The following is a 16,253-nucleotide window of genomic DNA, read 5'->3' on the forward strand; positions in this document are numbered from 1 at the left end:
AACACTAATTATTCTCAGCAAAAAGTTTTACTTACCATGTGCAAAAGTTCTCCTAAAAGGATAGTTGCTCTAACAGATACGTGGTCATCACTACTTGTGATCACTTCAACCAGACCCTTCAAAAAGTTAAAAAATTATTACAACATTTAATGTAAAACATCTTATTTTAATGTTTATAGAAAAAAAGTAGCAAGCACCTATTCAAACTTAAAGTCATTAGTTACCTCTAGAAGTCCATTGGTAATAAAAGCTGAAAGCACTAATGCCAAATAATTATCCATAAGATCAGGCCTAAAGAGAAAAAAGTATGAAAAGAGTTTAGAAAGTTCATTTCTTATTGTGTCTGCAAGAAAATAAGAAATATTTTGCCAACACCACCACAAAACACAAACAAAAGATTAGTCTAAGTTCATTAAATGCTCACCTTGACCTGGCTCGATGGGGTAATATAGTTTTAGCTTCAGCAGCTACAAAGCCATCAGAAAGTCTCCAGCAGTCCTGAAACCTGCTTGGATCTAGAACAAGAACATATGGACAATGGTAATTATAACATTGGATTTCACAGTGTTATTTTAATGGTTGTCAGTAGGTAAATAATAGTTCTTGCCAACAAATGTTATTTTAGGTTTCAAATTATAAAAAATTTTGTCAGAAAGGCTCTCTAACAAGTCATCTAATCCACACTCCTGAACCAAGGAAGGCTAACTTCAAAGCTAGGAAAAAGATTGTATGTAAGTATCAACCAAAATAATGACATCTCCAATTCATGAACAACATTAAACTTGTTTTACAGAAAATAATACCTAAAATTTTAAAATGTACATCCATATGTCACAAAGTAGCAAGTTTGTAACAAAGAATGATTTATTTACTTATAAACGCAGAACAAGGATTAAGCTTTTATGATCAACTGCATGACAAAACATTTATAACCAGAGTCTGGAGAAGAGAATTGCTGGAACATTAAAGGCTGAAACATGCTCCTTTTGGGCTCATACTTTCGCACTGTGAGACAAAGCAGACAATGCTCTTGGGTTTATAAAGGAGTAATTCTAAAGATAAAAGACTAACTCTGCTAAATATGAAAAAGCGTACACTTGTCCTAGGAAAAGTAAAAGCGTACACTTGCCCTAGGAAGAGTAAAAGTCTGCTGAAGTGCAGTGGAGACAGCTAGCAGATACACAATATATAGAAAAGACTGTTTAATAACGTTTCTGTAATATTCACTAGCACTTCTACATTACTAATGCTTCTAACACTTCAAAGAAGTCTAATTTGTAGTAATATGTTTACACAGTCTCTTGTGTAAATGCTCCATTATGCTCCACTGCTGATCTTTTATCAAACTTAGAACACTTAACAGTTGATAAAGAATTTTAAACAGCACTTCAGAGCACCCAATTAATTCAGTGATTAAACAGTTAATATTGATGTAATTTACAATACTGAGGAGACAGTGAAGGGTTCAAATTTGTAGAAGAGCTTAACAGACAGAATTCTTATGTGAACTGGTCCTAAATACTTACCTACACTGAGAAGTGCCTCAATAAATTCTTCGGCAATAACAGGGAGAGGAAGGCGAAATATATCATAGAGAACTTCAAGCAGACCTCGCTACAACAACAAAACAAAACAATGCAACAGGAATTTTATAGATTTACAAAAATTGTCCTTTTGTTCGCTATTAATATTAAAGTTGAGATTTCTATAGAGTGCTAAAATTGGTGAATTTGTTTCAGTGGGTTTTTTTTGATAACATTCTTATTTTCATAAACTGAAATAACCTGGAGAAGAGAAGAAGGGAAGGGGCTTGTTTACTTTAGAATCGTGCCTTATTGTTACTACGAATTCTACAGAAGCTCAGGCTAGTTGAATTACAGATTTTTAGAACAGTTACTGCTGCCACCATCAACCTCTTGGTTTAACTGGTAATTGGGAAGAAACATTTTTATTTATCTTGGATTTAACTCTGATTATTATGCTTTAGACTCATAAATGCAGCTACTGTGAACTTGCTTTGATTTCTGACCAGAGTAAAAGTTAATTTATGTATTTTTCTCTCCTCCATTGTCTCCTCTCAGACATACAGGGTGTGCTTCCATTCTCACAAGAATTTTATAATGGAATTATAGACTTGAACTTGGGGGTCAAATAAACTCGAGGGTGGTGGTCTCATAACTGGAGTCTGTGTTTAAACCACTAAATTGTTAAAATGTTAAGAATATGTTAATTAAAACATCCAATATTATTCCTACATCAGTACTAAGTATTTACTACCTACCCGTATTTCCATATTTGGTATACAGAGTACCCCAATAAGGGACTGAATCCCAGAATTTCCAGGTTTGCACAGGCTGATAATACCTAGAAAACATTAAATACATAACAGTATTCCCTCAAACAAAAAAAGCATTAGACACATTGTTAAATTTGATTTCCAGTTTGAATACGAACATAGATGATAAAAATTACTAATCATAAACATTTTCACCTTTATAATGTCATCTCCTTTCCAATCAATAGTATTTCACAAAACTTTCAAATCACAGAATTTTGTCTCCTCATTAAAAACCATAGCTATTTTTGCCCTTTCTACTGTGAACAGTATTCTCAAATTATCTGCTAAAGCAACATTTACATGGAAGAAATGGCAGAAAAAAAAGACAAAATTGTCAATAAAGAATGAATCTTAAACCTGAAAGATTTGCATCATCTTGGCAGAACTGGGAGAAGTTTCTCCACCAAAAGCCGTATCTTAATCTAACAAATTATTCAGTTCCTTTTAATCTCAGGTGAATTCTAAACAGCAAGTTTAAACATACTTGGAATAACATTCTCTGTCCACCATTTTAAACCACCTTTTCCCAAACAACCAGTGCTCATCTCCAGAAGTTTCAACACAATAGATTTAACTTTGCATAAAATCTCAGAGCCTCTCTTATAATTTGGTCCTTTTACACTGTATTTTTAATATTTCAATATTAGTAGGGAAAACCTTCAAATTATTTCTAAATGTTACAGAATACCACCTAAAGCTTACACTGATTTTCGGCCTCAATTTATATACAGTCTCTTCATTAAAAATGTGGGTGCAAAGACAGTAACCATGCTCATTTCCCAGATCACTTCTCTTCATACTTCAGAGAATAAATTAAAACTTACAGAAACATGTATCCAGAAAACAAACAAGTTTCTCCAAAATGCAACTTTAAATGAACAAAAAGAATCCAGGTTTACACACCTTTTTGTCTTACCTATCATAAATAAACCCAAACTGTCATTCTTTAAAAATTACTAAAAGATGAAAAATATCACCTACTCATCTATTTATTTTCACTAATACAAATTTAACTTTAATGACATATGCTTCATATGAACTTGAAGGAAGTCCTCAGTTTCAAAACTTCCACGTCACAAAAACTTAGGACACACGTGTGGCCACAGACACACTAGGGGCATTTAAATATGTTCCACGCTGCACCTCAGAGGCCTTTTCCAAGAGCATATAGTGGCTACATCCCAATTGCAATGCAGGAATGATTTGGGTGCTGCATGCCCCAATTTTACCTCTAAGAACATGATTGCACATGAGGATAAAGAACATAGTAACCATCAGCTCTGAAGAATAACCGAGTCTGGAAAATAGTAAAGTAAAATTTCCCTTCCAGTCATCCAGCTTCCAACAAAAAGAAATCTTACCTGCCCATGATCGAAATGCTGCCACTATTCCCATTTTACTAGCTAGGAACCGTGCTTCTCTGTCCTCCCTGTCGTTAAAACAACAAATGTCACAATACAGTTAATTACTATAAAACAGTGTTACTAACATAGCAAGTAAAAAGTAGTTAACTGAGAGTTTTAGATGGGGGACAAAATCCAGAGCGAGCAATCTTTTACATATGCATACATGTGTGTAAATGTATTGTACAATGTGTACACATACACACACGAGATTAGAATTTTTAAGTATTGTTACTTTTTCTTTTTCAGGGGAGTCTCCATGGTGGGAGGATAACACCACAAAGTAAACACCTGTAAACATACATAGTTAGATGAATCACTCTGCGCCTCCATTGACAGAAAGCCTACGGCAGAGACCTAAGGATTTGGACCTTATTCAGTTACCTAGACCTAAGCATCTAATGCCATTTGATAACTAAAAACCTGAATAATTCAAGTTGGAAGCAACCTCAGGAGGTCTCTAGTCCAGACTCCTGAAGACACAAAGAAGTTGTCAGCTATAAGACCAGATCGAGTTATACTCAAGGCTTTATCCAGTTGGGTCTTAGAAACTCCCAAGCATGAAGGCTACAGGACCTCTCCGGACAGACTGTTCCAACACTTGACTGGCCTCACAGAAAATTCCCCCCGCCCTTACATCAAGTTAGAACCTCTCTTGTTTCAATTTCTCTCTGTTGCTTCTTGTCCTCCCACCTTTCACCACCATGAGGGGCCCTGGCTACATCTTCTTGATAACATCTTCACAGGTATTAGTAAGGTTGATATTCGGGGGAGGGTGTCCCCCAACCTTCTCTTCTCCAGGCTAAACAAGCCCTTTTAAATCTTAAATGCTTAACAGTATTTTAGGAAGTTGCACTTTAACCTCCTGTATTCAACTTCAAGTAGTTTAGTATTAGGTCATTGCTTTTATTTTCACTTTGGAAAGAAACATAGTATTATTCCAATACCATGAACAAAACTGGTAGCACAAGTAGCAGCACTAACACTTACTTGAGTTGTCCTTCTGCTGTGTCTGGATTATGCCTGTAGTGAAAATCTGTGTAAGGAGCTAAAATTCGCTAAACAAAAGAAAGACATGCATTACTTTCACATGAGAATACAGTTAAAAGGGTCTTGCCCTTTCCTCAGTCCCACTCCAATCTGTCACGTTATTCCTGCTTTATAAATCATTATGGTCTTAGCCTAAGATGTAATACTTTAAACATTTTGCACTAACACAGAGGGTGAAATCTGAGATGAAAATTAAACATTTTGATTAGTAATACAATGTTTAATTTCTGTCACTAAACAAGTAAAACTGAACCCACCTCTAATTCTACATCTGCTCGCACATACTGTCGGGTCTTTGGATGATTAATGAGGTGCAAAACTGTAGTTATCAGAGCCTCATTTATTCGGCTTAGCTGACAATCAATCACATTTTTCAAGATGGTACTTAAACCACCCCGAAGAGCCACCACCTCGGGATTCTGAAGTGCTAAATAAAGAGAAACATGTCATTTTGGCCAGGGATAGGAAATAAAACATTTCACGGCTTCCAATATGACAAACTTGTTGTCTCTTTAGTACGTATATCTTTTTCTTCCTGAATAGCGCTGAGGCACATGTAAAGCTTTTAATGGAACTGACTGATGTTAGCAATGAATTGACATTTTCGATTAATTTATCATGAACAAAAATAATGCTTAGTCAGTCACCACTGTGCAGCAATTTCTCAATTTATTTCCAACCAAGTTTCCATACAGCAGTTTATGGATTTCCCCACAAGAAGGTTTTGTGCTTCACTGGACTGACATGGATAAAATAATTATACTAGAATATAAAAGAGTACCAGATGGTTTATTTCTTTAAAACAGAAGTTTGTGTCTTGAAAACATTGCTGAAGTTATTTTTCATTGATTGATTTTGACAAAACTTTAAAAATCAGTACCCACATGCAACTATAGGGAGTTAGTATAAACCACTGTCCAACTAGCCTTTAAATGGACACAAATAGTGACTTCCAGAAGCCAGCTAACCACAGTACCCACTGTAAAAAATTTTAAAGGAAGATGTTTTGTAGTTCTCTGAACTCTTGTACATTTGTCAACATCTCGTGTATGGAATTCTCCCTGCTTCCAATCCATTAGATTTAGAAACATCCAACTGCAGCAGGGAAATGTTTTTAAGGTAAATCAAAAATTGGCAAGTCTTAAAGGAAAGAACAGCACCTGAAATCTTCAGGTACTTCACTTAAGAGATTTTAAGTTAAAGTGACTTTGTTTTCTCTCAAACTAATGACTAAAATCCATGAAACTGACATTAACAACATTTTAAATCTCAATCGGTATTGAACAAATACCTTTAATACTTGAATACAATCTATTTAATACAAACCCACAAAAGAGAATCTCTTAGAAAACTGATGACAACCATGACAAAATTTTTGTTAATTAGCTTTCAGTTATCTTACCTAGTTCACAGATAATGGCTATACATGCTCGAACCATTCTGTCTCTTTCTTGAAGACCATCATTTCCAACCGCTATCAAAGAATTAGTAATTGAACTGGGGAACAATGAAGCATTCACAGTGATCATCTGCCAAAAATGAAAGAAAAAGCCTTCTTGTTTCTTCACAATATTTCTCTATACTCCCAGATTCACCAGCATTCTGTTTCCTAGATACAGACAGACCACTCCATGTATTACTTGGTTATATCTGGCAAATCCTCAAAACTATTTCTTTGTTCTTGAAATTCTACGATTGTCAATTTAGTTTATCATTCTCTTCCTGCTTCAGTTTTTTATTTTTATATTATTTTATCATAATAGCAAAGGGTTAAAAAGATGACTGTTGCAGAGAGAACTATGGCTAGCTTTTTCATATTTTTTTCCAAGAATTTCTTTATTGACAAAGAATGCTATCCAATGACACAGAGTAGATTACAAACTCTTCTAGAAGATTCATTCATACTGCAGCAGATTCTTCAATACCTATTCAACTGTTTAATTAGCCAAGACTAAAATCTCCTGTTTGGTAGACAGATCCTTAGATTGCTGCAGACTACAAAAAACAAGTCAACAGAAGCTGCTACAGTATCTGGAAGGCAACTGTCAGTAACACCCCTACATCCTCTTGCATAGTACCTCATCTTCCTAGAACAGGAGCGTAATTCAACTTCATTGTAAGTTATATAGCTATGGCACAAAACACACACACCCACCCCTTAAACACATTAAACTGAAAAGCAAAGATGAGAACAAGACCTGCGTCCATTAATTAAGTCATTCTTCAATTAAAAAAAAATTGCAATAAATTTGAGACAGAAGAACACATTTTTATAGCCAATGCTCATTTAAACTACTGAGGAGGTCCTGCACCATGGAAATCCTCAGATGCTAGTTTAAGACAAGCAGAATTTACACCAGATTAAGGAGCAAGACCCTGTGCACACGTTAGAGGCAAAAAACTCCCTCCAAAGCAACCAACCAATACCACCACTCCTCACCCTCTCCCAAATGACGTTTTGACTACAAAGGCTGAGTAGCTGTTCACGTGTTTTCATACTTTGCGAAAATTAAATATACATATCCTCTATACTATGGAATGTGAACATCACTAAACAGATGCATTACTAAGGAGGAAGTAAGGTTTTTTTGTCTGGTGGCTTAAAAAGGGAACAACGTAATGTGTTACAGCCCACTCGACCATGTCACATTTTTTTTCTACTAATAGAAGTGAGATGTAAAAAAAAAATCCATCAAACATTTAAAACTTAAGGCTAGTTTTCCAAGATTTTCTTTAATACTCCTTTTGTTTCCAACAAAAGCAGGCTTATCTTCATGTTTTTTTCCAAAATTGTTTTGTCCTACATTGATTTTACAGCTCCCTTTGATGTCTTATACACATTCATTCAGACAAAGGGGATTAATTATTTTACCCTCTTTGCAGGGGATGTTAAAATGAGAAGAGATCAGCCTTTATGACAAATATACTGGAACACTTTAACAAGTTTATTTTTAAGACCTGTTTTTGAGAAACTTCTTGTGATACATAATGTTGTCACCCACAAAACAGGAAGCTTTAAGATAGGACTCTAAAGAAAAAACAAACTCTACCCCACCCACGCAGTCTTTCACTTTTACAATGGCATGAAGTAACAAGAATTAGCAATAGAATGGGTGTACCAATCCACTCTACAAAATTACAACCTTTTTTCTACTGATATTGACAAGTACTTAGTGTGAGGACACAAGCAGCCTCTTAAGGCTCTTCTGCTTCATTGTTTTCTTTGGTTTTAAAACATGAGAAGGAAAGATTTATTTCTTTTACTATTCAATTCCAAGTACATTAGTAGAATAAATACAAACTTTTGCATTTGCTTTCATTCTGCTCTAGGTAGTGAAATGCAGTTCTAAAGACCAAGGACAGGTGATATAAGGCTACTTACAAGCAGCTATGATCAAGTAAGTAGCAAAGACTATGAATTTGGTCTTTAAAAGTTTCCTTCAAAAAAGATGAAGATAGATGGTGGTTCATATTGTACCTAACGCTGACTTCTGCTTTAAAAATAAAGCATCCTGCCTATTAAATTATTTAAAAAAAAGGTCTTATTGACTATTATTAGATGGAAAAATGCTTTCTGAAGCAACTTTATGCAATCCTTTTCATGGCTGAAGACACTACTAAACTGCAAAACTCTTACGAGGAAATGTAGAGGTGATTACAGTCAAAAGAGACAGTGAGCATTCAAGTCCTTAAAACAAAATCAGAAACCAAGTTTGAAGTTGTTTGTCTTTTCTCTTCCTATACTAGTTTAACCTGTACATGCTTTTTAAACAAGTTTATCATTGTCTTCTAAATTCATAAAACAGGATTAATATTTTATATTTTGTTCTTCTACGCTATGAAAAGTAAGAGAAGAAAGCAAAAGAATGTTTTAATCTTAAAGTTTTATGTATATGCTATTCTTACATAGGCATTTTTGCTATCAAAGATGGGGTTTAAGAATTGCATCCAGACTTTGAAACTGAAAACAATAGTTCTGTGATGCTGGCGGAACCCAGTTCAGCTCTTCCATGGCTCACAGTAAATTATCTCCTGCACGAATGAATTAACTCTGATTGTTTTATTTGCCATTCATTCTCCTCTTCTTGACCTTTATATAATCTTTTAGGAATCCTGGTATCAAACCACTGAGTCTCAGATATTGAGGAAGATGAAGAGAGACGGGAAAAGGGCAAGAGCAGGGTAACAAAGGGACAGTGTGAAAATACAAGATGTGCCATTCAGGATGTGTGTCACAGTATTCCTTTTGAGACAGAATTTCTCAAGTATTGACTGCTCTATGCCAATGTATGCTTAACTGCTGTAGCCCTGACAGGACATGAAAAAGGTATTAACTTTACGGTAGCCAGGTTGGGTGGCTTTTTGTTTGTCTTTTAAGAAACGAGGATTTTCTAGGTAGCAAAAGATGTTAGGAAACATCTTTCATCAACACAGTTCTCAGCATCGAAGAACCATCAGTATCCCCGTATAGCAAGTATATTCCACGCAGGTACATCCCATGCACAGCACCGTTGTACACTGATGAAGGGGGAAAAAAAAAAAGCACTGGTGGTCAGTACTATGATTTTTTAATGCTTATCTTTCAGGATCATTTTTTCAAATCAAACTAATGGATTTATTTCTCTTGCTTCCTCTTGTTCCTTTCAAGCAAGACAGAAGTCTTTGCTCAACTAGGAAATGCTCAAAAAAGCCCAGGAATAATGAGGACAAGTTTCTGACCCAAATAAAACCAATTCATTATAAATGTGTTTCCATTCCATCCTCTGATTTAAATTATTCTGGCTCTACATTGAAGCTCTTTTTTTAACACACATTAGCAAAGAACTTTTATAAAATGAGACTTCCTCAAGGACCCATTCCTCTATGGTTGTGGGTTTTATTTGGGTTTGGGGAGGGAGGGGGGTGTTTAAGCTTTAAAACTCTCTTTTTGGTGCAATTGTTAATCAAGCATATTGTCTCTTCTGTAAGACAGAAACCATGTGACCTCATTATAAAAAAAAGAAACTGCATATCAGACATCCACATTTTCAACCTAAATATATATATTAAAAAATGCATATACACACAAAACAGATTAAACACACAGAGCGCTCCTGGGGAACCATTCCTCCAACTACTTCAAACTTTACTCAAGTCTTTGGTAGTTTTTTCCTAAGATGCTTAGTAGAAGAATATAGGCACGATAAAGAATAGTAAGGTCCAGTACAAAGGCAGAATACTATGTTGCCTGAAAAAAATACCTTCAGTAGCTCTATGTGCCAACTTCTCTAGGATAAACTTGAAAATGCAGCTACCACAGCTTCAAACATATCACATCTGTGGTTACACAGTACAGTAACCACCACAGACTATGTCTTATTGTGTATCTGAAAAAAGAACTATGGATAGCATCAACCTCTATGGATAAAGCAATAAGGCTAGAAGCATTCCTTCAACTTATTATTCCAGCAATGGCAATGTGCCTCATTTCTCAAATGGCAGAAAATCTCCCATCTTTGATTCACAGATCCTTTAACACACTACACAATAAAGTTAAATCATTAGATGAAACTTAATAATATGGTTCTTATACCCTTGCATTCATCATTTGATAAGTTTTTCCCAAATCTTGTCCAGTATGATCTCTATCAAAGGAAAATTAGCAGGATTTTTCTAGCCTACTTGAGATTCTCAGTGGTAAGAGATTAAAATCAAAACAACTCTCAGCACTACCCTTCCTTCTCTCTTTTGAATTATCAGCTCTAATTTCTTCTCACATGACAAAGTAAGGTAAGGTATTAGAGACTGTGTGAAAAAAAACTGCTGATGGAGAAAACAAGGAGTCAGCACAACCCAGTGCCATAGCTGATAAGACCATATGTAGTTATATTTTACCTTTCTGACTAATCGAAGTGCTTGAGTTCTTTCTACTTCATTACTCTGCTGTATGTCAATGCACCTAAAACAAGTTAAAAAACACATTTTGTTTATAACAACACTTTCACCTTAACTGTTAACATCTTGCATCAGTATTTATGCAATTGAATAAACAGAAGAAAGAATATTGTTTAAAAATTCTACCCTTCAGCAAGCATACTCATTATAATTGGTCAATTAGCTTTGGTTTATATTTTTTTCAGTTATCTTCATTATAATTAAATCACCAGAATGTTCTCAAATATACAAGGGCAAGGCATAACAGCTTCAACAAATATTTTCTAAGCTAGCTGCATTTGTCATTTCAAATGAGACTAAACAAAGTATTTGTAATGTTTCACATCAACATTTTGTGTGTGTTCTCAGATCGGAAAATTCCTTTTGGTCTAACAAAATTAAACAGCACACTAAAATTGACTGGGTGTGTATACTTATAAACACAAACGCACACATCTGTATCAGTATATTAAATCCAACAAGATTTTAACAAAGGAAGCACTAGAAATGCTAATATTTACATCTACTCATCATGCTGATCTTATTATGTCATTGTTAGTTTGCCCTTTGGTATTCTTCTGTAGTGTCATGGGTTATACTTAGATTACAAATTCTTGGGCATGAACTACTTTTTAGCCCTGACTTCGTACTAGACGATCCGAAGAAGTATGATAATAAAAAGAATCAGAACAACTCCCATAAAACAACGTAAGACATGAAAACTACTGATGTTTCAACCTTTTAACAACACCACAGATTAATTTATGATTAATCGTACCTATTGTTGAAAAACAGAGGTTTTTTAGATTACTCTGAGTACACCATATATTAGGACAGCATTTTATTGGATTAGCTGGTGTGATGCATTATCCTTCTATTTCTAAAGGATGTTATTCATATTGAAGAAAAATGGCTTTCATAAAACTACATATCAAGAATGTAAGAGGATATAGAAACACCTTTTCTCACCTGTCTCAACCATGAAAAAGCAAGTGATTTACAATTGTACAATTTACAACAAGAAGGAAGAGAAAAATTACCTGGCTATCAAGTAATCCACTTTCAACTTTAGCACCTTCTGGAGAATACTGGAGTCTCGAATGAGATAGCGGAGGGCTCGCAATCCTGCTGCTCGCACCTCTTTTGCTTCATTTAGTAAAGCTAACCTCAGACTACAATGAAGAAAACAAGGGGGACAAACATTTATTTAGCAGCAGGTAGACTTCACCATCTGACATGCAGCTAGTACCTACTCATTTAAAATAAAAAGTCTGACTTTTTTAAAAAGAAATGTTCTGCATTAATTGTCTGGCTTTGAGATATTCACCTGTACAGCCTAGAAGGCAGACCTTCACCCTGCAAGCAGATGTAGACAATATATTAATCTGAAAAAGCCACAAACCAGTTTTTTTTTTCCCCCAAAGAACAGCTTGTACATCCACGAAAAGATACATGACCAAGACCTGTACACGCCTTGTTATTTGACAAAACAGCTCAGTACAATATTAGTCCAAGAAAATTAACAGGTAGAGAGCATTTCCTCCTCTGCTAGACTGCCAAGCCATAAGTATGAGTCCTCAAAACCATGTCTTGACATCTAATAGAGAGAAATTTGCACCTTAAGTAATTATATGCACCACTTACTAAAGATGTTATGGCACCATGTTCCGTTTACATGAAATATGACAGTGTCATAACTTAAGCAGCCCCACATAGCACAGATTTCTACAGATTCCATCATATGAACATATAACCAAACTGTATTTGTCTTGAGACAGATTTTGAAAGCATTTTGCTTGCACCCAGGTGAGCTCTCCTAAGCATAACTGTCATCATAATGTAACTTCCTAAATTCGCTATCTAGGTAAAAAGAAATGAGATACTGAAGGCCTCCAGAGATGGAGTTTGAAGGTATTAAGTGACACATTGTCCTTTTGAAGGCCCTCAAAAGATTTGCCCCTTTTCCTTCACTACATGGTGAGGGGGGAAACCCCCAACCTCCCAGTGACAAATTTTTAGAGGATTCTTTCAGTGGACATCTAAGAATGTAAATACTTCAGCCAGTGAGACTGAATTTCTACATATACAAATGGCTTATTTTTTTCTTTTTTTATTCCAGGATCGTCATGCATGGTAATTGGCTATGCCAAGGCCAAAAATCTTCTGAATCTTTCTGGAGATTAAACTGGCCCGTGTAAAAGTCACTATAACAGGAACCTACTTCCAGGTAATATCTAGACGAAGCAGAAAGGCTGCAATACTATATCCAAATAAAAATGAACTGATTATTACTTTCAGCACCAAGCAGGGAATTGCTTCAGGAAGACCATCTTTGCTGTAATATCAAATATGATTCTTTACATAAAAATAGTGCCACTAAGTGCCTTTATTTATTTACTTTAAGCTGAGCTAGAAGCAAATAAGGAACAGATTCTCAATACTGTGAGGTTAAGAAAAATTCTTCCTCTAAAAACAGCTGTACTAGAGGAGAGATTTATCCCCCAAGTCACTCAAGAAAAGCGGGTAAGTAACTGTTCAATTGTGCTGCGTAGATAATAGGTATTCTTTAGATCACGAATCATGCTTTGTTTCTAGTTTTGCAGCTTTGCAGAGATGGAAGTCTGAGGGATAAGCACAAAAGACTCAGTTCTACTCAACTGTATTTTTCTGTTTGGACTTTTACCTCACAGTTTACAATTGGTTTGAATATGCCAGTTTACGACACTTCAGCAGAGTTTCCTTTTAGGGCAGAAGTTACCCATTATGCACGCAAACGGTGTTGTTGCTATCCATGACATTTCTTATTAGGACAGCCAAATACTGAATCTGGATTTTTTTCGCCTCATCAAGTAAAGTACATGACTTTTATATTTCAGAGGAAAATGTTTCTTGAATGGCAGACAAAAACAATCGTTAGACAAATAGTTTCTCAAAAGCAATCAATGCTTTGAAAGCTTGTTCTACAACTCACAAGAGGAGGATATTTTTAATTTGTAGACAGAAGCTAATTTAAGAATTAGCAACAGTGAAACCACTACAAAAAGACAACACTATCATGAGATTCAACATCCAAAAGCAGAAGGTACCAAAAAGGGATGTGTCACTATCTTTAAATAGTGAGAATGCAATGAAAATACATAGCTAGCCAGAAAGATATAGGCCTAAAATAAAGGCCATAAAAATCCACGAAGGTCCAATGAAAGCAATGACATACAGAGGGCTGAACAAAAATCTCTCCATAAAAAACTAGAAACTAAACAAAACACTCACCAGTCAATGACTGAACTGCAAAAACCTGAGAGAAACCTGACCTTATAAAGACAACGAAGACATGCTACAGCAGGTAGAAAAAAAACCACATGTAGGAAAACCTATGTGCATCTGTCTCTGTGTGTCTACGTGTTCTGACTTCTCAGCTGTATCACAAAGAGAAAACTTGAAAAATTAAAATCGGACCCACTGCACAAGCCAAAAGGAAAAGGAGAAGGAATGAAGCAAGTAAGAGACTGACAGAGATATGACAAAAACACGCATTTTCTTCACACTAAGTCATTGCTTTAGATATCTGCATGAAGATTCCTACCCTAAAGCCTTTTTTATTATACGGAGTATGAGTTAGACTAAGAAGTGAAAATGATGGAAGAACTGGAGGAAATCTATCAGTTAGTATAGTCAGCAGCCCACCAAGGTGCTGCTTTCCATCTAAGTGTTTGGAAAGAACATTAACAGGAGCTATCTGCATATATTTGCTAGCACTGTATTATAAACAGTAGCTGCCAAGATGGACAAAAGGTGATAAAAAGGTCTATATAAAAAGGATTCCAAAGGGCATCCAGAGGACTGTTTATGATCTTAAAATAAAATCACATCAAAATAAAACCAGTTAGCCCTGTGAAGCACCCAGTAGAGTTTACACAAACTATATTCTACTAATCTTTTGAAAGACTGGAAAGGAATTATTACAATAGTGTATAAAAAGGCATAAGGTGTTGCTGAAGATTGTATTAAGGGATATAAAGAGATTATAGAGTGAGGAACAGTATTTTCACAAATAAAAATCTGAAAAGATGAATTCAAACAGCAGAGGTGAATGGAAGATTTTATCCTGACAATTTTTTGTCCTGATTTTTATCTAGGTTCACAATCTCCTTTTGTAGGCAGTATTTAGTATACAATTCTTGAGGGGGGGGGGGGCAGAAATGCAGAAGGCAACGTAGTTTATATAAATGAGAATAGGATGGGGTTATGAAAAACTTCAAGGAAACTTAGAAATTATCTGTATGCATAGTTAACAAGATGGTGAAGAAAATTCAAGATTGTTAGATGAGACTTAACATACATCAAGAAAAAAAACTGTGTTATAAACCCATACTACACGATTCTAAAATAGCCATCAGATCAAGAAAATGATTTTCATGTGCACATTCCAGGTGCATCTGTGGCTGAAAGTGCCAAAAAGACATCATGATTGTGTTAAGAGAGAAAGTAAGCGCAATACTACCTGCCCCAGTATTTCAAGTGTCACTGCAGAAATGAAAATAACTTCCTAAGACAGCATTAAGGCTGATAATAAACATTAAGACTGATAAAAAGTTGGGAAGAACTAACAAAGGATGGAATAAGAAAGGATATTCACTACCTATTACAGGATCATTCTCGCACCTTTTTCTAAAGCATCTCATCCCTTCACTACAGAACGATAACCATGGTTTTGACAAATCTCTGTTTGATCCAGCCACATAATTATGAATATTCTGAAGTTTGCTTTTACGGCCAAAGCCTCTTGGCACATTACTAAAAGACCTCAAAAGTTTCTGAGGCCTACCACCACTCCATTTTCTTCATGGCTCAAGGCTTCCTCTCATCTGTCAATGGTATGATGCTCTGGGAACCGGGAAGACCCATCTACACTGGGAATGACAACAAAATGTGTCACTATTATCTCCATCTGCTGGCAGGAAGAAACTACAATCAGGCACCTGGACTAACAAAATTCTAAAAAGAGAATGACTTCTGAAAAACAGATCCCTAACATAAGAATAACTGCAATTACTGCAGATTACAACTGTCTTTGGTTTGGGTAAATCTTCTATCAAGGTTACTGACCCCAAAACCTAGAACTTTATAGGAAATCTACAATTATTCTTGAAATCATTGATACCCTTAGAGTTTAATGCTTTAAGGTTAGCCATTCATACTTCACAAATGCAGAAAACTCACAAAGTATTTCTTGCATCCAAACAACCTTTCATGTTTTCAAAGAAAAACAAGTGTGTTCTATAGAACAAAAAGGTTTCTCTATGGAAATCTAACATAAGGTTGGGAACATCAGCAGAGCAAATTACAGAACTTGCATGTTATCTTCAAAGGAATGTATGTACTTAGCCTACCTAAAGGTCATTTCTAAAATTAATTAAAAAGTTCAGTATTTGCAGGTTACTTGCAATGGCTATATGGCAAAATAATCTGCAAACAGAATACTACTGCAAAGTGGCTATAACTCTGTAGAGCAAAATTTTTAAATTTGCCTAAAAAGTCTGTATGTTTTG

The 16,253-nt window shown here is 35.3% G+C and overlaps 1 protein-coding gene across 3 annotated transcripts in view; it reads right to left on the reverse strand.

Annotated features, from left to right (window-relative positions):
* Nucleotides 1-16,253, reverse strand: part of RICTOR (RPTOR independent companion of MTOR complex 2) — an 89,568-nt gene that overhangs the window by 45,122 nt on the left and 28,193 nt on the right. The window contains exons 5-15 of one of the 3 annotated variants that reach the window (XM_082335699.1): nucleotides 11,745-11,876; nucleotides 10,666-10,729; nucleotides 6,194-6,320; nucleotides 5,049-5,218; nucleotides 4,732-4,799; nucleotides 3,700-3,767; nucleotides 2,282-2,364; nucleotides 1,527-1,614; nucleotides 425-515; nucleotides 225-291; nucleotides 36-116 (exon numbers count right to left, since the gene is read on the reverse strand). In XM_082335699.1, the coding sequence (XP_082191825.1) occupies nucleotides 36-116; nucleotides 225-291; nucleotides 425-515; nucleotides 1,527-1,614; nucleotides 2,282-2,364; nucleotides 3,700-3,767; nucleotides 4,732-4,799; nucleotides 5,049-5,218; nucleotides 6,194-6,320; nucleotides 10,666-10,729; nucleotides 11,745-11,876 (1,039 nt within the window). The remainder of the gene's footprint in view (nucleotides 1-35; nucleotides 117-224; nucleotides 292-424; nucleotides 516-1,526; nucleotides 1,615-2,281; nucleotides 2,365-3,699; nucleotides 3,768-4,731; nucleotides 4,800-5,048; nucleotides 5,219-6,193; nucleotides 6,321-10,665; nucleotides 10,730-11,744; nucleotides 11,877-16,253) is intronic. The other 2 variants (XM_082335698.1, XM_082335700.1) reach the window with 2 other exon arrangements.

The sequence above is a fragment of the Platalea leucorodia genome, assembly GCF_965183815.1.
Source record: "Platalea leucorodia genome assembly, chromosome: Z".
NCBI classification, from domain to species: domain Eukaryota; kingdom Metazoa; phylum Chordata; class Aves; order Pelecaniformes; family Threskiornithidae; genus Platalea; species Platalea leucorodia.